The sequence below is a fragment of the Staurois parvus genome, unplaced genomic scaffold, assembly GCF_062004578.1.
Source record: "Staurois parvus isolate SC_StPar_1 unplaced genomic scaffold, SC_StPar_1.0 ptg000019l, whole genome shotgun sequence".
NCBI classification, from domain to species: Eukaryota; Metazoa; Chordata; class Amphibia; order Anura; family Ranidae; genus Staurois; species Staurois parvus.
In genome coordinates, this window is record NW_028317815.1 from 1,188,066 (window position 1) to 1,211,069 (window position 23,004).

A 23,004-nucleotide genomic window follows, 5' to 3' on the forward strand; every position below is an offset into this window, starting at 1 on the left:
CTGGAGGGCTTTATTTTAAGGTAAGTATTTCATAATGAGCTAGTATGCAATGCATGTTAGCACATTATGACATTAATTTGCAGGGGAATTTTTTTTTAACCTGTCTTCACTACTGCTTTAAGGAATTAGAAATAGTATTTGTGGTGCACTGCATTAAAGAAATCAAATGTACCAATGTAAAGTGAGATCTGTTTGGGTTATCATTTATTTCCCATATAAAAATTACCCATATAAAAAAATAATATTAGAAAAAAGATACATATTGCTAGTGCATTATAGCATTTCATTTTCAAATAGTGACCTTAATGTTTGAATCAGAAAGCTTGTGACAATTACTACTTAACCGCTTCCTGACCACCCAATAGTAGATGTACTGCTATATAAGACGGCAGGGCTGCACTAAATCACATATATATATATATATATATATATATATATATATATATATATATATATATATATACAGTGGGGATCGAACGTTTGGGCACCCCAGCTAGAAATTTGTATTAATGTGCATAAAGAAGCCAAGGAAAGATGGAAAAATCTCCAAAAGGCATCAAATTACAAATTAGACATTCTTATAATATGTCAACAAAAGTTAGATTTTATTTCCATCATTTACACTTTCAAAATAACAGAAAACAAAAAAATGGCGTCTGCAAAAGTTTGGGCACCCTGCAGAGTTAATATCTTGTACTGCCCCCTTTGGCCAGTATCACAGCTTGTAAACGCTTTTTGTAGCCAGACAAGAGTCTTTCAATTCTTGTTTGAGGTATCTTTGCCCATTCTTCCTTACAAAAATCTTCCAGTTCTTTGAGATTTCTGGGCTGTCTGTCACACACTGCTCTTTTAAGGTCTATCCATAGATTTTCAATTATGTTGAGGTCAGGAGATTGTGAAGGCCATGGCAAAACCTTCAGTTTACGCCTCTTGATGTAATCCCCCGTGGATTTCGAGGTGTGTTTAGGATCATTATCCATTTGTAGAAGCCATCCTCTCTTTAACTTCAGCTTTTTCACAGATGGCATCAAGTTACCATCCAAAAGTTGCTGAAATTTTATTGAATCCATTTTTCCTTCTACTCGTGAGATGTTCCCTGTGCCACTGGGTGCAACACAACCCCAAAGCATGATTGATCCAACCCCATGCTTAACAGTTGGACAGAGGTTCTTTTCATTAAATTCTGTGCCCCTTCTTCTCCAAACGTACCTTTGCTCATTCTGGCCAAAAAGTTCAGTTTTAACCTCATCAGTCCACAGAACTTGTTTCCAAAATGCATCAGGCTTGTCTATATGTTCATTTGCAAAGTTCAAACGATGATTTTTGTGGTGAGGACGTAGAAGAGGTTTTCTTCTGATGACTCTTCCATGAAGACCATATTTGTACAAGTATCTCTTTATAGTGGAATAGTGTACCACAACTCCAGTGTCTGCCAGATCTTTGTGGAGGGATCGTGCAGTCAAACGTGGGTTTTGAATTGTTTTTCTCACAATCCTGCAAGCTGTTCTGTCTGATATTTTTCTTGGTCTTCCAGATCTTGCTTTAACTTCCACTGTTCCTGATGACTGCCATTTCTTAATTACATTCCGAACAGAGGATATTGACATCTGAAAACGCTTTGCTATCTTCTTATAGCCTTCTCCAGCTTTGTGAGTGTCAACTATTTTCAGTTTCTGTTTTCTAGACAACTGCTTAGAAGAACCCATGGTGCTGATTGTTGGGGCAAGGTCAGATGAGTCTGGGCATTTAACACCTTTGAGATTGACATAACCTGGTCTTCCCAGATGATGATTGAGAACAATCCATGACACTGGCAGGTCTCAGCTTTGCAAAGGGGGCAGTGCATGCTATAAATTCTTCAGGGTGCCCAAACTTTTGCAGATGCCATTTTTTTGTTTTCTGTTATTTTGAAAGTGTAAATGATGGAAATGTTGACATATTATAAGAATATCTAATCTATAATTTGATGCCTTTTGGAGATTTTTCCATCTTTCCTTGGCTTCTTTATGCACATTAATACAAATTTTTAGCTGGGGTGCCCATACTTTCGATCCCCACTGTATATATGTGATTTTGCATCTCCGGGTAGGAGATTGGCGGCTACAGATGTCGATCACTGGGCAGAGATTCCTAGCCGTCACCCGGTGATCGCCGAGGAACACCGACAGGGGAGAGACATGTACAGGTAAAACTCGAAAAATTAGAATATTGTGCAAAAGTTCATTTATACACATATTGGGATTTTTTTAGCAAGATGTAGTAGAATACATTTTGGCCTAAATTTATGATGAAATGTGCTTTTTTAATATTTTTTTACAGGATATGTTTTATAGCCAAAAGTCAAAAATATTGTTTTTTTTTCAAAATTGCTTGTAATTTTTGTTTATAGCGCAAAAAATAAAAAGAGGTGATCAAATATCACCAAAAGAAACTCTATTTGTGGGAAAAAAGGACATAAATTTAATTTATGTACAGCATTGCATGACTGCGCAATTGTCAGTTAAAGTAACGTATTGCTGAATCGCAAACAATGGCCTGGTCAGGAAGGAGGGTAAATCCTTTGGAGGGCAAGTGGTTAAAGACAAATGAAATAAATCTCTATTGCATACAATATATTTTCATTTAAGTTGGTAATACCATCTATGGAAGCTCTCTTTGGTAGTATTGTAACGGCTCCTTCTGCTATTTCCTCTTGCTGGTATACTGGGGAAATTTTAGAGCCCCAGCTGTCTGAACCAATCCAGAGAAAATGTCCAGTCTGGTTACTTCGTTTTGCTGATTCTAAAATTCTCCTGAAACATAACAAGGAAAACAAGAGCTGTTATTGATTCAATTTAAGATGCTTTTACCAGATCTACTAAGCAGCCAGGGAAACAATTAGTCAATCATCCTGCCAACTTGACTCATAGAACCTAACACCTATCTGTGTCTATAGCTCATGTTAATTTGCTTTTGTCTAACCCTAATACAGCATGCACTGTCTATCATTCACATTTCATTTATCTCTTTCAATCTTGTATCTTAATCCACAGGATGCTATACCGTTATAGAAGGACAGCAAGATTGTCTCAAAGGAACAGCAGAATGGAATTTGTCTAAATGCAATTGAAATTTGTTACACCTCTAGTCTCTCAAGAATATCCTTGTCAGGATAATGTACAACTGATAAGAAAGAGAATTTTGTGCAAATCTCCTGCTGCTGGAAAAAGATCAAACATGCCACAAACAATAGGAGGAAACCATCACCTTATGTCATCTTCATTTGCAAAAATGATTATTGCCCGAGCATGAGGGGTTTCCAGCAGACGTTTAATGATTTTATCAAATTCTCCTGGCTTGGGTTCTCGAGGGATTTTCAGCGACTGGGCAATGCAAACACCACCTGTGAAGACATAAAACACGCCATCTCAGAAAAGCCCCATTTTAAGGATTACTGATTATGCTTCTAGTAAACTACATGCTTGTTAATATATTGCCTCAAATCTTGTCTCATGAGCTTCATATAAAATTGTATTATTGGGATTTTATGAAAATCTAATTTTAAAGTGTTACTAAACCAAGGACCCTGCATTCAATATATCTGGTCTCCCACTGTACACAGAACATGGAAATGAAATTATTTTAGTAAATATAAACTGATAAATAAATTTTTTCATCAGCAGTTAGAGCAGTCTTGTGACTTCAGCAGAGCACTGGTTAAAGCTTGTAGGAGGAGTTTTCTTTCTGGTCTACACATGCATAATAAAGCAGAAAAAACATAGTATAAATCTATAAATAACAAAAAAAGGGGGGGGGAGAGGCTCTGGCCCCGGATGCATAGGTGTCATGAGCAAGAGTCTAAGAGCCCCAACAATACCATCAGATACATAGATCGTCAATAGGCAAATGTATTTCCATAAAGTTGAATTATTGATCCAGAAATCCGACGTGTTTCGTGGCATAAGACCCACTTTCTCAGGGAATTTAGGAAAACAAAATAACAGTGCCGATGATGATGCTCTGTACAATAGTAACACCTGATGTAGATGAAGATCAATATTGGTAGAAAATACAAAAAAGCCTTATTCAGCGGACATCGGGGGGGGGGGCATCTTTCCAGGAGTACCTCTGGTCCTATTAGGAAACCATTAGTACAAGAGTACCTCTGGTCAGGTAAACAGCAGAAAGCCAAACCAATGTTCATTCCAATTGTGCAAGGCTGCAGTAACCAATCATCAAAATTCAGTGATGAAACCCGAGCTTAGCCATATTCAGATGGTAAAAGAGCAGAAAATTCAGCAATGGACAAAAAGAGGGCAAAACCTGCCCAAACAAGAGCCCCAGTGTAGTCCTATGCAAACCAAAATTATAAATCTCATGTAAGCTTTAACCACTTGCCGCCCAGCCACTGTAGATATACGGCGGCAGGGCGGCACTCGCAGGCAAAACCACGTTTTAAAACGTGTGTTTTGTAAACAAATAGGGGGCGCACTGATCACCGCCGCAGATGTGAGTCACCGGGTCACAGCCGGTCCTTAGCGGCTGTTTCCTGGCGATCAGCGGCAAACAGTGACAGACAGCACAGCTGCAGTAGCTGTGCTGTCTGTCACTTCCCTGTCAGCTCAAGGATGAGCTGATCGAGAAAGAACAGTTTCTCTTTCTCGATCAGCCTTGTCCTGTCCAGTACACACCCCCACCCCCTAGTAAAACACTCCCCTCACTCCTATAACCCTTCCCTGCAAAATAAAGTTAACCCCTTCCTCCCCATTGCCATTAGTACACTGTCAGTGTTTTTTTTTTGCACTGATCACTGTATTAGTGTTTTTGGGGATGTCAGTGACCCCAAGTCAGTATCCCCCAATGTCAGAATGTCTGCCACAGTCCCACCATAAGTCGCTGCCATAAGTCCCTGATCGCCGCCATAATTCGCTGATCGCCGCCATTATTAGTATAAAAAAAACCTAAAAATCCCAGTATCTTTCCCGCCATTTGTAAACGCTATAACTTTCACGTAAACCAAAATAATTTACACGTATTGTTTTTTTTTTTTAGCAAAGACATGTCGCAGAATGCATTTTGGCAGAAATTTATGACTAAATTTCATTTTTGCATTTTTTTTACTGGACATGTTTTATAGCAAAAAGTCCAAAATATTGTTTTTTTTTCCTCAAAATTGTCAGACTTTTTTTTTTATAGCGCAAAAAATAAAAACTGCACAGGTGATCAAATACCACCAAAAGAAAGCTCAATTTGTGGGGAAAAAAGGGATGTAAATTTCATTTATGTACCGTATTGCATGACCGCGCAATTGTCCGTTAAACTAGCGCAGCGCTGTATAACAGAAAAATGGCGTAAATTGCAGTATTTATACCATAGTTTGTAGACGCTATAACTTCCACACAAAGCAATCAATATACACTTATTGGGATTTTTTTACCAAAAACATGTAGCAGAATACATTTTGGCCTAAATTTATAACCAACTTTGAGTTTACTATATGATTTTTATAGCTGAAAGTAAAAAATATTGTTTTTCTTCAAAATTTTTGGCCTTTTTTTGTTTATAGCGTGAAAAATAAAAAGCGTACAGGTGATAAAATTACACCGAAAGAAAGCTCTATTTGTGTGAAAAAAAGGACGTAAATTTTGTTTGGGTGCAGCATTGCATGACTGCGCAATTATCAGTTGAATTAGTGCAGCGCCGAGTAGCAAAAAGAGGCCTGGTCATTAAGGGGGGTAAATCCTCTGGAGTTCAAGTGGTTAACATATTTAAGTAATTTCAAATGTAATTTGAATATTTAAAATTAGCAGATTGTCGGATGATCCTGCCAGGAAGGTCCTTAATCAGGCACTTCCTATTATAGGATGACTATCCTCTGTCTATCCATCACATTTGTACTCCTGTGTTGACACCCTGTCACACAAGTTTTCGATGGAGACTACATGGTATCATTACACAGACATGTTCTACTGTTTTCACCATAAGGAAACACACCCTGAGAAATGTAATGCAATCTCTGTGTGCATGCATGTGGATAGAAATTGGCTGTACTGAGACTGCAGATTAGAAGCACAGGATTTTAAAAAATTGTGAAAAAATTATCTAGAAACATTTTGCAAAGCCAATGAGCTCCAGAGGTGACTCAATGGCTGACATTTTTCAGAGAGACCACTGCTTACACACAAAAGGGGTCTGGCAATTGTACAAAATACAACAGTAAAATATTTATTAAGCTTCCTGCTCTCTATTTAGTCTATCTGAGTAGGTTTTATTTTTTAAACTTCTTTCGAAATTGTCAGAAAGTCTCCTCAGTTTATATGGGTGGGGGTGACTCCAATAGCAGCTTATTCTGTACTGTGATTTACAACTCCCAGTATTTAAAGCATCTTATACAGTCAGTTCCATAAATATTGGGACATCAACACAATTCTAACATTTTTGGCTCTATACACCACCACAATGGATTTGAAATGAAACAAACAAGATGTGCTTTAACTGCAGACTGTCAGCTTTAATTTGAGGGTATTTACATCCAAATCAGGTGAACGGTGTAGGAATTACAACAGTTTGCATATGTGCCTCCCACTTATTAAGGGACCAAAAGTAATGGGACAATTGGCTTCTCAGCTGTTCCAGGGCCAGGTGTGTGTTGTTCCCCCATTATCCCAATTACAATGAGCAGATAAAAGGTCCAGAGTTCATTTCAAGTGTGCTATTTGCATTTGGAATCTGTTTCTGTCAACTCTCAAGATGAGATCCAAAGAGCTGTCACTATCAGTGAAGCAAGCCATCATTAGGCTGAAAAAACAAAACAAACCCATCAGAGAGATAGCAAAAACATTAGGCGTGGCCAAAACAACTGTTTGGAACATTCTTAAAAAGAAGGAACGCACCGGTGAGCTCAGCAACACCAAAAGACCCGGAAGACCACGGAAAAAAACTGTGGTAGATGACCGAAGAATTCTTTCCCTGGTGAAGAAAACACCCCTTCACAACAGTTGGCCAGATCAAGAACACTCTCGAGGAGGTAGGTGTATGTGTGTCAAAGTCAACAATCAAGAGAAGACTTCACCAGAGTGAATACAGAGGGTTCACCACAAGATGTAAACCATTGGTGAGCCTAAAAAACAGGAAAGCCAGATTAGAGTTTCCCAAACGACATCTAAAAAAGCCTTCACAGTTCTGGAACAACATCCTATGGACAGATGAGACCAAGATCAACATGTACCAGAGTGATAGGAAGAGAAGAGTATGGAGAAGGAAAGGAACTGCTCATGATCCTAAGCATACCACCTTATCAGTGAAGCATGGTGGTGGTAGTGTCATGGCGTGGGCATGTATGGCTGCCAATGGAACTGGTTCTCTTGTATTTATTGATGATGTGACTGCTGACAAAAGCAGCAGGATGAATTCTGAAGTGTTTCGGGCAATATTATCTGCTCATATTCAGCCAAATGCTTCAGAACTCATTGGACGCCGCTTCACAGTGCAGATGGACAATGACCCAAAGCATACTGCAAAAGCAACCAAAGAGTTTTTTAAGGGAAAGAAGTAGAATGTTATGCAATGGCCAAGTCAATCACCTGACCTGAATCTGATTGAGCATGTATTTCACTTGCTGAAGACAAAACTGAAGGGAAAATGCCCCAAGAACAAGCAGGAACTGAAGACAGTTGCAGTAGAGGCCTGGCAGAGCATCACCAGGGATGAAACCCAGCGTCTGGTGATGTCTAGGCGTTCCAGACTTCAGGCTGTGATTGACTGCAAAGGATTTGCAACCAAGTATTAAAAAGTGAAAGTTTGATTTATGATTATTATTTTGTCCCATTACTTTTGGTCCCTTAACAAGTGGGAGGCACATATGCAAACTGTTGTAATTCCTACACCGTTCACCTGATTTGGATGTAAATACCCTCAAATTAAAGCTGACAGTCTGCAATTAAAGCACATCTTGTTTGTTTCATTTCAAATCCATTGTGGTGGTGTATAAAGCCAAAAATCTTAGAATTGTGTCAATGTCCCAATATTTATGGACCTGACTGTAGGTAGTAAAGAGAAAATGTAAATAATGTCTTTCTTTTTTTATTTAGAGTGTGCATATTTAGGTTGCAGTGTGGCTTTTGAAGGATAGATCACCGCCCCCATTTTACTGGCAATAAGAGAATTTTTAATTAGCAGTGTGAACCAGTGTATTTAGTCAAAAGCAGCATGAAAACTAATAGGTAAGCTATTCCCCCTGTTATGTATTTGCTTGTTTTAGGTTTCACTGGAATTGCCTTTCATTGCCTTGCATTTACAGTACACAAAGCTACATAAAATGAATCAAAAGAATAGCAATACAAGACCCAAGCGGAATCCAGATATATTGGTTGCCATAGATTACCTGGGAGTGGTTAGAATGATGTTGAAAACATTTAGCCATATACTGTGCAAATATAGCTAAATATGACAGATTAGATTGTTAAGTGCTGGTACAAAATTTTTAAAAAGTCCCGTAGATATTTGATTGGTTAGTTTAATGATTTAGCCTGGAGTGGCCTTATTTGTTCAAAGTGTGTGTGGTGGTGGTGGTGGCGATGTAGGGTTTGGTGGTTTTAATTACCTATTTGAAGAGCATCTCACAGTAGATGTACTCTGAGATGGCAGCACACCCAGGCACTGCAACATCTGTATGTAGCGGTCTACTTCCTAGTTTGGTGCTCCATGCTAACCTGTGCTGTTATTGGACACCACCACACAATCACAGTCACACTATAAGTCACTGATCACTGCTATTACCAGTATAGTGTTTGTATGGATCAGTATCTTGATCACGATCAGGACTATACTAGTATCCCCAATAGTATAGCGTCCTCAAAAAAACAATTTAGTGTTTACCACTGCCGAATACATTTTGGCCTAAACTTATGAATAAATTGTATTTTACTGGATATCTTTTATAACATGAAGTAGAAAATAGTGGGTCTTTTAAAAAAAATGTCTGCATTTTTCCATTTAGGTAATAAAAATGTAACACCCAGTGGTAATCAAATACCACAAAAAAGCTCTATTTTTTTGAAAAAAATTATATACATTAATGTGTGTACAATGTTGCATGACCATGCTATTGCCAGTTGAAGTAGGACAGTGCAGAGTAGCAAAAAATGCCCTGGTCATGAAAGGGGCAAAATCTTCCAGAGGTCGCATAGTTAAAGAAAGTGAGGTAAACATAGCTGATTAGATTGCTTGAGCTAACATAGGCTGATTGAACAGAACGCAAGACATCTTTGAATTTCCAAAAGCATCAATAGGTATGTTTTACACCTACTAAATAGTTATAGAAACACTTTCAATGGCACTTACAGACTAAAAGAGATACTGTAAGTGAAGTGTATTGTTTATACGCCTTATCCCCTAAATCAAACCTTAAAACAGAAGTTCGGGTTTTGAAAAAAAAAAACAGTCATACTCACCTGGGTGACCTGTCCAAGCTGCCTCTACACCAAGAACTGAGCTATCAAAGGCTGCTGATGACTCAGTTCTTGGTCTTCAATGAGCAGAGAACAGTTGACTGTCAGTCAACAGTTGTCTGCTCTGCCCTTCTAGCTCTCAGTGGAGCACTTGACATTGAACGGGGTGGGAGCGGCTGGCTCAGGCTCTCAGAGTCAGCTGCTGGTCAGGCATCTGGATGGATCCTGATAATAAAGTTCAGATCTCTCCAGAGCCTGGAACAGTTGAGTGACATCAGCTGACAGCGGACTTTAACCCACTGTTGGCTGAACAAGGATCACAGGAGTGCAGAACGAAGATCTTTGGTCCTACTTCTACTTTAATTCCTCCGTTCAACTTCAAGCATTTTACTTTTCACTGTAACACTAACTTTATCTACCCCTCAACCTAATCATTTATACTACCTTAATCACTGTTGTAAATAACAGCCCTGTGCTGAAAAAAACAGCACGGCTATTTTAGTTCTGAAAACTACCAATGTGAAGTTTAGTTCAGTCATGCTGCTTCTGGTGTAAGTGAGGGAAGCATCGGGGGGGTTATTTACTAAAACTTCATGGTGCAAAATCTGGTGCAGCTCTGCATAGAAACCAATCATCTTCCAGGTTTTATTGTCAAACCTTAATTGAACAAGCTGAAGTTAGAAGCTGATTGGCTACCATGTACAGCTACAATAGATTCTGAGTGTTCCAGTTTTAGTAAATCTACCCCCAGATATTGAGTCTTACTTCTTAGTAACTTAGTACAGGATCTTCTAAAACTGAAAGTATTATTTTGTAATTACTTCCAACACAAATAATACAAACTTTAGCCCCAATTTATTAATAATGGGCAGAGTCATACATATTATTTTGAATGCCCTTGTGGTTGACTGTTCATACAGAACAGCTACTTTACAGCATAGATACAGTTTAAAACTACAATAGCTGACCTTGGACATGACAGAGGTTGGTCATGATTATTAAAGAAAAGACAACATAATGGACCTATTTTCTTACATTTTTATTTTATCTATCACAAAGGCATTTGGGAACAGCTTGCAGCAGTCAGTGATAGACAAACATGCATGGCCAAAGTGAGGTGGTCAGCAATTTACTATGGAATCATCAGTCGATTACTGATTCCATGGTGATTGTTAGATATTAACACCTTAGTAATATATTGGGCCACCAGAGAAAACCACAGAGTGAAGTGTGTTCTATCCAATGTCAGATCAGTCAAGTGACAGTGGTATGGCTGTGGAAGCAAGATCTGGCAGCCAAAACAAACACATTTGAAAACCTCAGGAACACACTGTACCATCTGTCTAGTGATGAATTCACCAAGTGATACACTGTAAGCAAAGAAATAATGTGGCTCAGTATTAACCATCCGCAGATTATGTCATTATGAATCGATTTGTTGATATCAAAATAACAAGGCAGAGAATGAACATTCTCTCATAGAAGGTATTGCTTATCCATGTACTTTTTTGTGACAGAAGAGTATGATGGAGACTTTGGGGTTAATTTGCTAAAAGCCATCAGACTGTTTGCTTTTCAAGTGCAAGGGCATTATGATGAGAGTTTAGTGAATGATGTGAAGCACTGCTGACTTCATCATCCAAACATGTGCAAGCAAAAATGCTGTTTTTTTTCCCCTTGCATGTGATAGGGTATTATTTGCAAAGTGAAGCATCACCACATTCACTAAGCCCTGGGGAAAATTCTGCAACTTCCTACAAAGTGAAAAGCCTATTATTTGCCTCCAGCAAATCAATGAATTTGTGTCTGACCTGCCTAGCTATAATTAATATTTTACTAAAATCACTGTCAACATTCCCAAAAATATGGCTCATCATGAGATGTACAACTATTTATTTATTTCAGGTACTTATATAGCACCATCACTTTGTGCAGTGCTTTGCATATATATTGTACATTCACATCAGTCCCTAACCCTCAAGGGGTGTACAATCTAAGGTCCCTAACTTACATTCATACTAGGGCCAATTTAGACAGGATTCAATTAACCTAGCAGCATGTCTTTGGAGTGTGGGAGGAAACTGGAAGACCTGCAGAAAACCCACACGGGCAAAGGGAGAACATGCAAACTCCAGGCAGGTGGTGCTGTGGTTGGGATTTGAACCAACAACCCTAATACTGGCAGGCAGAAGTGCTAACCATTTAGCCACTGTTCTGCCCGTACAACTAGTAGCAATAGCATTATGGTTGCCTGTGAAAATGTGACTGATAATGATTTGAAATAGCAGTGAGAAGGAAATTTTACCATATATAAATGGCTTTTGTTTTAAATAAATTGCTTTCATGTTTTACTTTTGTGTGATAACTGAACTTTAGTTGTGTGAGAAATGGTGGGTTGGAGAAGGTCACAAAGAACCTTAGCACATGGTGGTTTTATTGGCTATATCTGCAGAGATTGCATTTAATAGATCTACATTGAATCCTAGATAACTACTTTTATCCTTATCTAAGGCTAGCTTCACATCTATGTGGTTTTTTAGTGCGTTTTGTGCTCTGCAGAAATGCACTACATTCCATTTAAAATGGTTCCCTATGGGACACGTTGACATCTATATGTTTTTCAGCAGCAGAGTTTTTAGAAAGGGTCAAGAATTTTTTTAAACGCAACACAAACTGCATCAAAAACGCGTGTTGAAAAAACGCAAAATGCCATGAAAAGCCGCATCAGCCGCAACCACATAGATGTGAACTTAGTCAAATTGTGGGCATCACTGAATCTGCCAAATAATTAGCTATTATTGTCTAATAACTAAGAAGTATCTTCAGGCTTTACTGTTTAAGAGATTTGGAGAACATCCAATCATATAATTATAATAATAACAATAATATTAATAATAGGATGAAGAAGACCACAATAATAATTATAATTCACTGTAACAATTTGCTGCAAGTGAGATTACTAACATGTTAGCATTTAAAAACAAACGTTCCCTTATCAAGAACCTGTTTAAGAATTTTTTTTGGACAGACTAAATGAACCGTGAGCAAACTACCTCCCTTGAATCATGCAATAGGACACGTGTCAAGCACAAGGCCTGTGATGTGAATCTGGTCCACCAAACCTATTCATGTGGCCCTGGTATCTCTCCTACAGCTGCAGCACTCTCCTCGCCTCTGCCCCCACCTTGCCTCAACACTTTGCAGTATAGAGGAGAGCAGAACTCCTCCACCAGATCCTGCGCTTCTCCATGCAGCCATGGAGAGGCTCGTCTTTGTCCCCCACCATCTTAGCAACAGAGATGACAGAACTCAACTTACAGATACAACTCATCTCTGTGCAGCTATAGCACCCCCCTCATCTCCACCTCCCCTGGTCTCCACATCCAGCAGACTCCAGCTCTTCTCTGGTCCTCCTCCAGACCCTGTACTTTCGGATTCCCAGCTCCTTCCACAGCAGCAGCACAATTTAAGCGGGTGCACTGTGATATGAGGAAGGATGGTGGCTCTTGACATCTGATGTAAGGGGGTGGGAGTGCTCTAGACATCTAGTTTTACAGGTACAACCGGCCCTTTGAGGGAAACCATAATGCTGATGCTGCCTGCAATGCAATTGGGTTTGACACCCCTGCAGTAGGAGATCACAAACATAAAAATATGCACTGATAATGTTAGGTTTGGAAGATTCAACAACCAAAATCAGGGTTAGTTAAACCCACAACCAGACCAATCCCTCACAATGCACAGAATCATGCACACGATTTTAGTCATGTTTTGCTAATTTTAAGCAATAGTTATTCTAAGGTTTGAAAATAATATTCAGTAGCAGTATATATTAAATCACTGATTTTTCTAAAACATGTTACCATTGTTTTCAGTGAAAGAAAGAGAAAAAGTAGAGTTTAGTTTTATGGTACAAGAGCCATTTTTTTGGAGACATACACTAACATTAATTTGTATGACAATGATTGCAAAACAGCTGAAAACAACATTGTTGATGTTTTATTAAGCCATGTTATCCAGGATTATCAATGCACCTTATGACTAGAGATGAGCGAATCGAACATGGCGAAGTGGAATTCGTTTCGAATATTGGGAAATATTCGATTCGCGCTGAATCCGAAAATTAGCCAACTTCGGATGCATGAATCGAATTTTCCCAAAAATGGCGGCGACATGTGTGGCGACGGAGCGGGGATCTCTGGGAAGGCGCGCAGACAAGGCGCGCTGACCCATAATGCATTCATTCATGACATGTGATCGCATTAGCCAATCAGCAGCCAGCCAGCCAGCACTGTGTAATGGTGGAGCTATAAATTGCGGCCATCTTACAATTCTCCATTAGCCTCCGGTCATTCAAGAGAGACAGACCTGTCTGCATTAGGGACAGAGTTAGGGCCAGAGAGACTTTAGGGCCACAGAATCGTTACTCAGGGACACAGAATCGTTACTCAGGGACACAGAATTGTTACTCAGGGACACAGAATTGTTACTCAGGGACAGACACAGAATTGTTACTGAGGGACACAGAATTGTTACTGAGGGACACAGAATTGTTACTCAGGGACACAGAATTGTTACTCAGGGACAGACACAGAATTGTTACTGAGGGACACAGAATTGTTACTGAGGGACACAGAATTGTTACTCAGGGACACAGAATTGTTACTCAGGGACAGACACAGAATTGTTACTGAGGGACACAGAATTGTTACTGAGGGACACAGAATTGTTACTCAGGGACACAGAATTGTTACTCAAGGACACAGAATTGTTACTCAGGGACAGACACAGAATTGTTACTGAGGGACAGACACAGAATTGTTACTGAGGGACACAGAATTGTTACTGAGGGACACAGAATTGTTACTCAGGGACACAGAATTGTTACTGAGGGACACAGAATTGTTACTCAGGGACACAGAATTGTTACTCAGGGACACAGAATTGTTACTCAGGGACAGACACAGAATTGTTACTCAGGGACACAGAATTGTTACTCAGGGACAGACACAGAATTGTTACTGAGGGACACAGAATTGTTACTGAGGGACACAGAATTGTTACTCAGGGACAGACACAGAATTGTTACTGAGGGACACAGAATTGTTACTGAGGGACACAGAATTGTTACTCAGGGACACAGAATTGTTACTCAGGGACACAGAATTGTTACTCAGGGACAGACACAGAATTGTTACTGAGGGACACAGAATTGTTACTGAGGGACACAGAATTGTTACTGAGGGACACAGAATTGTTACTGAGGGACACAGAATTGTTACTCGGGGACACAGAATTGTTACTCAGGGACAGACACAGAATTGTTACTCAGGGACACAGAATTTTTACTGAGGGACACAGAATTGTTACTCAGGGACACAGAATTGTTACTCAGGGACACAGAATTGTTACTCAGGGACAGACACAGAATTGTTACTGAGGGACACAGAATTGTTACTCAGGGACACAGAATTGTTACTCAGGGACAGACACAGAATTGTTACTGAGGGACACAGAATTGTTACTGAGGGACACAGAATTGTTACTCAGGGACACAGAATTGTTACTGAGGGACACAGAATTGTTACTCAGGGACACAGAATTGTTACTCAGGGACAGACACAGAATTGTTACTCAGGGACACAGAATTGTTACTGAGGGACACAGAATTGTTACTGAGGGACACAGAATTGTTACTCAGGGACAGACACAGAATTGTTACTCAGGGACACAGAATTGTTACTCAGGGACACAGAATTGTTACTCAGGGACAGACACAGAATTGTTACTCAGGGACACAGAATTGTTACTCAGGGATGCAGAATTGTTACTCAGGGACACAGAATTGTTACTCAGGGACAGACACAGAATTGTTACTCAGGGACACAGAATTGTTACTCAGGGACACAGAATTGTTACTGAGGGACACAGAATTGTTACTCAGGGACACAGAATTGTTACTCAGGGACAGACACAGAATTGTTACTCAGGGACACAGAATTGTTACTCAGGGACACAGAATTGTTACTGAGGGACACAGAATTGTTACTCAGGGACAGACACAGAATTGTTACTCAGGGACACAGAATTGTTACTCAGGGACACAGAATTGTTACTGAGGGACACAGAATTGTTACTCAGGGACAGACACAGAATTGTTACTCAGGGACACAGAATTGTTACTCAGGGACAGACACAGAATTGTTACTCAGGGACACAGAATTGTTACTGAGGGACACAGAATTGTTACTCAGGGACAGACACAGAATTGTTACTCAGGGACACAGAATTGTTACTCAGGGACACAGAATTGTTACTGAGGGACACAGAATTGTTACTCAGGGACAGACACAGAATTGTTACTCAGGGACACAGAATTGTTACTCAGGGACACAGAATTGTTACTGAGGGACACAGAATTGTTACTCAGGGACACAGAATTGTTACTCAGGGACAGACACAGAATTGTTACTCAGGGACACAGAATTGTTACTCAGGGACAGACACAGAATTGTTACTCAGGGACACAGAATTGTTACTGAGGGACACAGAATCGTTACTGAGGGACACAGAATTGTTACTCAGGGACACAGAATTGTTACTGAGGTACACAGAATCGTTACTGAGGGACACAGAATTGTTACTCAGGGACACAGAATTGTTACTCAGGGACACAGAATCATTGAATTAAATAGTATGTCAGACAACACGCAGAGGAGTGGCAGAGGAGGCAATGTTTCAGGAGCGAGCAGACGTGGCAGCAGAGGAAGGGGTCGAGGCAGCACTAGTCGCAGCCAGAGGCCAGTGCTCCCGGTGTCATCCAGCGGTCGTGTCTCCACCGACAACCCTGCCGTCATCGATTGGTTGACTCGGTCGTCTTCCTCTTCCCAGGTCACCTCTGACACCTACAGCCAACGGTCGGTGGGTACGTCAGACACAACCGTTAGTTGGCATGGCCCGGGAGCAAGCCCACTGAAATCACATGTCCTCTACCTGCCCCTGTCCTTTGGTGTTCCCTCACCAAGCGAAGTATCGCATGCTGTGGGCTCAGCCCCACTGTACAGTGAGGAAGAGCTAACAGAGGGCGGTCAGGAACGGGGGGAGTCATCCGCCTCTTCAGCAGCCAGGCGAAGAAGTACTGGCGAGGAGAGTGGCTCGGTAGCCGGTCTAGAGACAGGTCTGTCTCCTGACCCACACCCAGCCGAGGGGGCTAGTAGTGAGGCGGAGACCCTAATTGATGATGATGAGGCTGATCGCACTTGGCAGCCTCGTCGTCATCTGCCAGGCCCGTAATCTGCCATGGGCCCCCGTACCGACTCCTCATGCTGCTGCCAGGCCCGTAATCTGTCATGGGCCCCTGTACCGCCTCCTCATGCTGCTGCCCGGTCCAGAGTGTGTCATGGGTCCCTGTACGGCCTCCCATTGCTGCTGTCTCCATCGCCACACTCTGCCATGTGCCACTTTCAGGTCTCCTCACACTGCTGGTGGGTTCCATTTTGTCATAGGGTGCTGGCAGATTACGGGCCTCCCATTGCTGCTGCCAGGCCCGTTATCTGCCATGGGCCCCCGTACCGCCTCCTCATGCTGCTGCCAGGTCCAGAGTGTCTCATGGGTCCCTGTACGGCCTCCCATTGCTGCTGTCTCCATCGCCACACTCTGCCATGTGCCACTTTCAGGTCTCCTCACACTGCTGGTGGGTTCCATTTTGTCATAGGGTGCTGGCAGATTACGGGCCTCCCATTGCTGCTGCCAGGCCCGTAATCTGTCATGGGCCCCTGTACCGCCTCCTCATGCTGCTGCCAGGTCCAGAGTGTGTCATGGGTCCCTGTACGGCCTCCCATTGCTGCTGTCTCCATCGCCCCACTCTGCCATGTGCCACTTTCAGGTCTCCTCACACTGCTGGTGGGTTCCATTTTGTCATAGGGTGCTGGCAGATTACGGGCCTCCCATTGCTGCTGCCAGGCCCGTAATCTGCCATGGGCCCCCGTACCGCCTCCTCATGCTGCTGCCAGGTCCAGAGTGTCTCATGGGTCCCTGTACGGCCTCCCATTGCTGCTGTCTCCATCGCCACACTCTGCCATGTGCCACTTTCAGTTCTCCTCACACTGCTGGTGGGTTCCATTTTGTCATAGGGTGCTGGCAGATTACGGGCCTCCCATTGCTGCTGCCAGGCCCGTAATCTGCCATGGGCCCCCGTACCGCCTCCTCATGCTGCTGCCAGGTCCAGAGTGTCTCATGGGTCCCTGTACGGCCTCCCATTGCTGCTGTCTCCATCGCCACACTCTGCCATGTGCCACTTTCAGGTCTCCTCACACTGCTGGTGGGTTCCATTTTGTCATAGGGTGCTGGCAGATTACGGGCCTCCCATTGCTGCTGCCAGGCCCGTAATCTGTCATGGGCCCCTGTACCGCCTCCTCATGCTGCTGCCAGGTCCAGAGTGTGTCATGGGTCCCTGTACGGCCTCCCATTGCTGCTGTCTCCATCGCCACACTCTGCCATGTGCCACTTTCAGGTCTCCTCACACTGCTGGTGGGTTCCATTTTGTCATAGGGTGCTGGCAGATTACGGGCCTCCCATTGCTGCTGCCAGGCCCGTAATCTGCCATGGGCCCCCGTACCGCCTCCTCATGCTGCTGCCAGGTCCAGAGTGTCTCATGGGTCCCTGTACGGCCTCCCATTGCTGCTGTCTCCATTGCCACACTCTGCCATGTGCCACTTTCAGGTCTCCTCACACTGCTGGTGGGTTCCATTTTTTCATAGGGTGCTGGCAGATTACGGGCCTCCCATTGCTGCTGCCAGGCCCGTAATCTGCCATGGGCCCCCGTACCGCATCCTCATGCTGCTGCCAGGTCCAGAGTGTCTCATGGGTCCCTGTACGGCCTCCCATTGCTGCTGTCTCCATCGCCACACTCTGCCATGTGTCACTTTCAGGTCTCCTCACACTGCTGGTGGGTTCCATTTTGTCATAGGGTGCTGGCAGATTACGGGCCTCCCATTGCTGCTGCCAGGCCCGTAATCTGCCATGGGCCCCCGTACCGCCTCCTCATGCTGCTGCCAGGTCCAGAGTGTCTCATGGGTCCCTGTACGGCCTCCCATTGCTGCTGTCTCCATCGCCACACTCTGCCATGTGCCACTTTCAGGTCTCCTCACACTGCTGGTGGGTTCCATTTTGTCATAGGGTGCTGGCAGATTACGGGCCTCCCATTGCTGCTGCCAGGCCCGTAATCTGCCATGGGCCCCCGTACCGCCTCCTCATGCTGCTGCCAGGTCCAGAGTGTCTCATGGGTCCCTGTACGGCCTCCCATTGCTGCTGTCTCCATCGCCACACTCTGCCATGTGCCACTTTCAGGTCTCCTCACACTGCTGGTGGGTTCCATTTTGTCATAGGGTGCTGGCAGATTACGGGCCTCCCATTGCTGCTGCCAGGCCCGTAATCTGCCATGGGCCCCCGTACCGCCTCCTCATGCTGCTGCCAGGTCCAGAGTGTCTCATGGGTCCCTGTATGGCCTCCCATTGCTGCTGTCTCCATCGCCACACTCTGCCATGTGCCACTTTCAGGTCTCCTCACACTGCTGGTGGGTTCCATTTTGTCATAGGGTGCTGGCAGATTACGGGCCTCCCATTGCTGCTGCCAGGCCCGTAATCTGTCATGGGCCCCTGTACCGCCTCCTCATGCTGCTGCCAGGTCCAGAGTGTCTCATGGGTCCCTGTACGGCCTCCCATTGCTGCTGTCTCCATCGCCACACTCTGCCATGTGCCACTTTCAGGTCTCCTCACACTGCTGGTGGGTTCCATTTTGTCATAGGGTGCTGGCAGGTTACGGGCCTCCCATTGCTGCTGCCAGGCCCGTAATCTGCCATGGGCCCCCGTACCGCCTCCTCATGCTGCTGCCAGGTCCAGAGTGTCTCATGGGTCCCTGTATGGCCTCCCATTGCTGCTGTCTCCATCGCCACACTCTGCCATGTGCCACTTTCAGGTCTCCTCACACTGCTGGTGGGTTCCATTTTGTCATAGGGTGCTGTATGGCCTCCCATTGCTGCTGCCTCCACCGCCACACTGTGGCTCCACACTCTGGTTTTGGCCCCGTGACTGCCCAAATGAGTGAAGTGTGCGGTGATTCTAAGATCGACGGCACTCATCTGCATGTCATACTGACTGACAGTATTATTTCTCTTCCCCAGCAGACTCCAAGGGCATTTAAATTAAAGGTACAGTGTTCTGCACTAATATAAAGGCTCTCTGAAGCCTAGAAACACCCTTTTTATAAGTTAAATTCGCAGCGAATATATTCGACTCGAATCGAATTTATTCCGCGAATTCGCCGAATCAGCCGAATCGAATTTTTGAATACTTCGCTCATCTCTACTTATGACATACAGGACCACCACGATCCAATCTGATATGACTTTTAAAACTATACTGTTAAAGCTGAATTCTAGGCACAAAAGCTATCATTTACATTTGCTCCTCAGTAGCCAAAAAGTATATAAATGTTTTGCATGGACCAAATGTTTTTAAAAACCCAGATATTATATTGTGAAAGTAGTGTGACATCCATAGCATGTGGCACACAGCCAGTGCCAAGAACAGACCTACCTACTACAGGCTGTCTACATAAGCAGTCATCCTGTATAATGAGAGATCACAGCAGTGGCCAGTCTTAAAAACAGGACATGTCTGTACAGAGACAAGATGCAAAAAAGAATACACATGCCTCTTGTATTTAGACAATATTTATTTTTCCTGGAATTCAGCTTTCAGACTCAATGAACTTACATATGAACTTTATGAACTTTACAAAACAACTATTTCTGTTCATGTTTGCCTACACTACTCATCATTTACATGTATTCTCTATAGTAATATAGCATATTGTCTATACATCATTTTAAGATAATGTTTCTGTAGCCAAAAAGAGTTCAAGCATACCTTAAAGCTATATTAAACCCAAAACCAAAAATGTAATATATTGCAGTTTACCAATGACTAGATTTGGTGGCTGCATTACTTTTCTTTTCTTTGGCTTTCTTCTCTCTGTTTTCACCTGGTAATCTGGCCAGTAACACACCTCCTGTGTTAGAGTGTCCCATTCTGGATGAAGGAGCACAGGAAGTACAGCAGACAGCAGCACTGTCAGTCTGGATGTGGGGTATTATTAAATGTAATAACAAATTTAAATACACTAACCAATTGAAGCTAAAATCCAGCTCACATTGTAGAATCAGTTACAGCAAACACATCTTTCCTTTTGGGATAAAGAATTTACATAAATAAATAAAAGCTGATTACTTTAAACACCCCTGCCATTGGTAAATGGTTTGTCTCATCCATGTAAACTGATACATTGTGCTGGAGTGCTTGTTTTTCTGAAAAACAACAGACTAGCTGTATCATTCACCAGATGAAAGTAGAAGAAAGCCTAAAAAAGAAAATGATTGCAGCCATCATATCAAAGAATTGGTAAGCTGCAATATAATACATTTTTGCTTTGGACTGCATACTGCTTAGGACAGTGGAAACATTATATTGGAGGTTCCAATTCGGCTGTATCTATGCATTTGGAAAAAAAAATCCAATGGAACAGTCAATCTTCAATATTGATCTATATGGTCTTACTAAGGGAGTGCTTCACAAAATATTAGAAAACAAGCACACATTATTGAAATGAATACTTTACATTAGCCTCAATAGATAGAAACAATAGATTGTGAGTTCATTTGTGGGAGAAGAACACTGTTTCTATGTATTCTGCATATTACATGTCTACACTATATTAATGCTGTAAGTAAATAAATAGAAATAAATAAATAAATACATTTATTTATGTTAATAAGAAGGAATGCTGCACCTGCAATGGGCATACTGGCTAATTACATATACAGGATGTTAATATATTTGCTGTTTTTTACTGCTGGATATTTACTACTTGTTTTTTCTATTATAATTACTGTACATTGTTAGTGAAATTCATTATCCCCCCTGCTGTGTTGTTGGGCAGAAAATCTGTCATGTTACAATACTTACTCAGCTATTGTTTTTTTCTTCCAGACAATTGAGGCATTTTCAACAAAAATTACTTATTTTAACTCATTACACAAAAAAATACTTCTTTTCATTTAAACTATTTTATTGAAAATCATCTTATAAATGGGCCAAAAATTATTTCACTGAGAATTATTACAGGAGGAAGGAAATTCCTTCCACTAAGGAATGGATAAATGGGGTATATAAAGTATGTGAAGCGGAAAAACTACATTGGCTTAGTAAAGCAAATTATGATAGTTTTTCTCACATTTGGTGTGACTGGTTAACCTTTAAAACATCAAATATTGCAAAACTGGATGATACAGTGTTATTCGTGTTATTCCATTATGATTTGAGGTAGACCATTATTCCTTCTATGTTTATTATCTAAAACTCACTAGTAAATTTGGTTGAAGTTAAAAATATATTTAATTTGTTTTTTAAACTAATACATTTTTTGGATTTTTTTACACAGCTAAAATATTTGTGTGTATTTTAATAATACCTCTACAGTACTAATGCCTGGACCCTTTCTGTCTGTTTTAATTGTATGCAATATTGTTACAGTGTCATAGATAAATCAAATATATAAATATATATATATATATATATATGTTGTAGGACTAATCCCTGCAATTTTGTCATAGGGTGCTGGCAGATTACGGGCCTCCCATTGCTGCTGCCAGGCCCGTAATCTGCCATGGGCCCCCGTACCGCCTCCTCATGCTGCTGCCAGGTCCAGAGTGTCTCATGGGTCCCTGTACGGCCTCCCATTGCTGCTGTCTCCATCGCCACACTCTGCCATGTGCCACTTTCAGGTCTCCTCACACTGCTGGTGGGTTCCATTTTGTCATAGGGTGCTGGCAGATTACGGGCCTCCCATTGCTGCTGCCAGGCCCGTAATCTGCCATGGGCCCCCGTACCGCCTCCTCATGCTGCTGCCAGGTCCAGAGTGTCTCATGGGTCCCTGTATGGCCTCCCATTGCTGCTGTCTCCATCGCCACACTCTGCCATGTGCCACTTTCAGGTCTCCTCACACTGCTGGTGGGTTCCATTTTGTCATAGGGTGCTGGCAGATTACGGGCCTCCCATTGCTGCTGCCAGGCCCGTAATCTGTCATGGGCCCCTGTACCGCCTCCTCATGCTGCTGCCAGGTCCAGAGTGTCTCATGGGTCCCTGTACGGCCTCCCATTGCTGCTGTCTCCATCGCCACACTCTGCCATGTGCCACTTTCAGGTCTCCTCACACTGCTGGTGGGTTCCATTTTGTCATAGGGTGCTGGCAGGTTACGGGCCTCCCATTGCTGCTGCCAGGCCCGTAATCTGCCATGGGCCCCCGTACCGCCTCCTCATGCTGCTGCCAGGTCCAGAGTGTCTCATGGGTCCCTGTATGGCCTCCCATTGCTGCTGTCTCCATCGCCACACTCTGCCATGTGCCACTTTCAGGTCTCCTCACACTGCTGGTGGGTTCCATTTTGTCATAGGGTGCTGTATGGCCTCCCATTGCTGCTGCCTCCACCGCCACACTGTGGCTCCACACTCTGGTTTTGGCCC

General features: G+C 42.6%; 1 protein-coding gene across 1 annotated transcript in view; it reads right to left on the reverse strand.

Annotated features, from left to right (window-relative positions):
- GRM8 (glutamate metabotropic receptor 8) overlaps nucleotides 1-23,004 on the reverse strand; it is a 1,278,142-nt gene that overhangs the window by 453,867 nt on the left and 801,271 nt on the right. The window contains exons 4-5 of the mRNA XM_089684442.1: nucleotides 3,247-3,382; nucleotides 2,638-2,792 (exon numbers count right to left, since the gene is read on the reverse strand). Coding sequence (XP_089540568.1) covers nucleotides 2,638-2,792; nucleotides 3,247-3,382 — 291 coding nt within the window. The remainder of the gene's footprint in view (nucleotides 1-2,637; nucleotides 2,793-3,246; nucleotides 3,383-23,004) is intronic.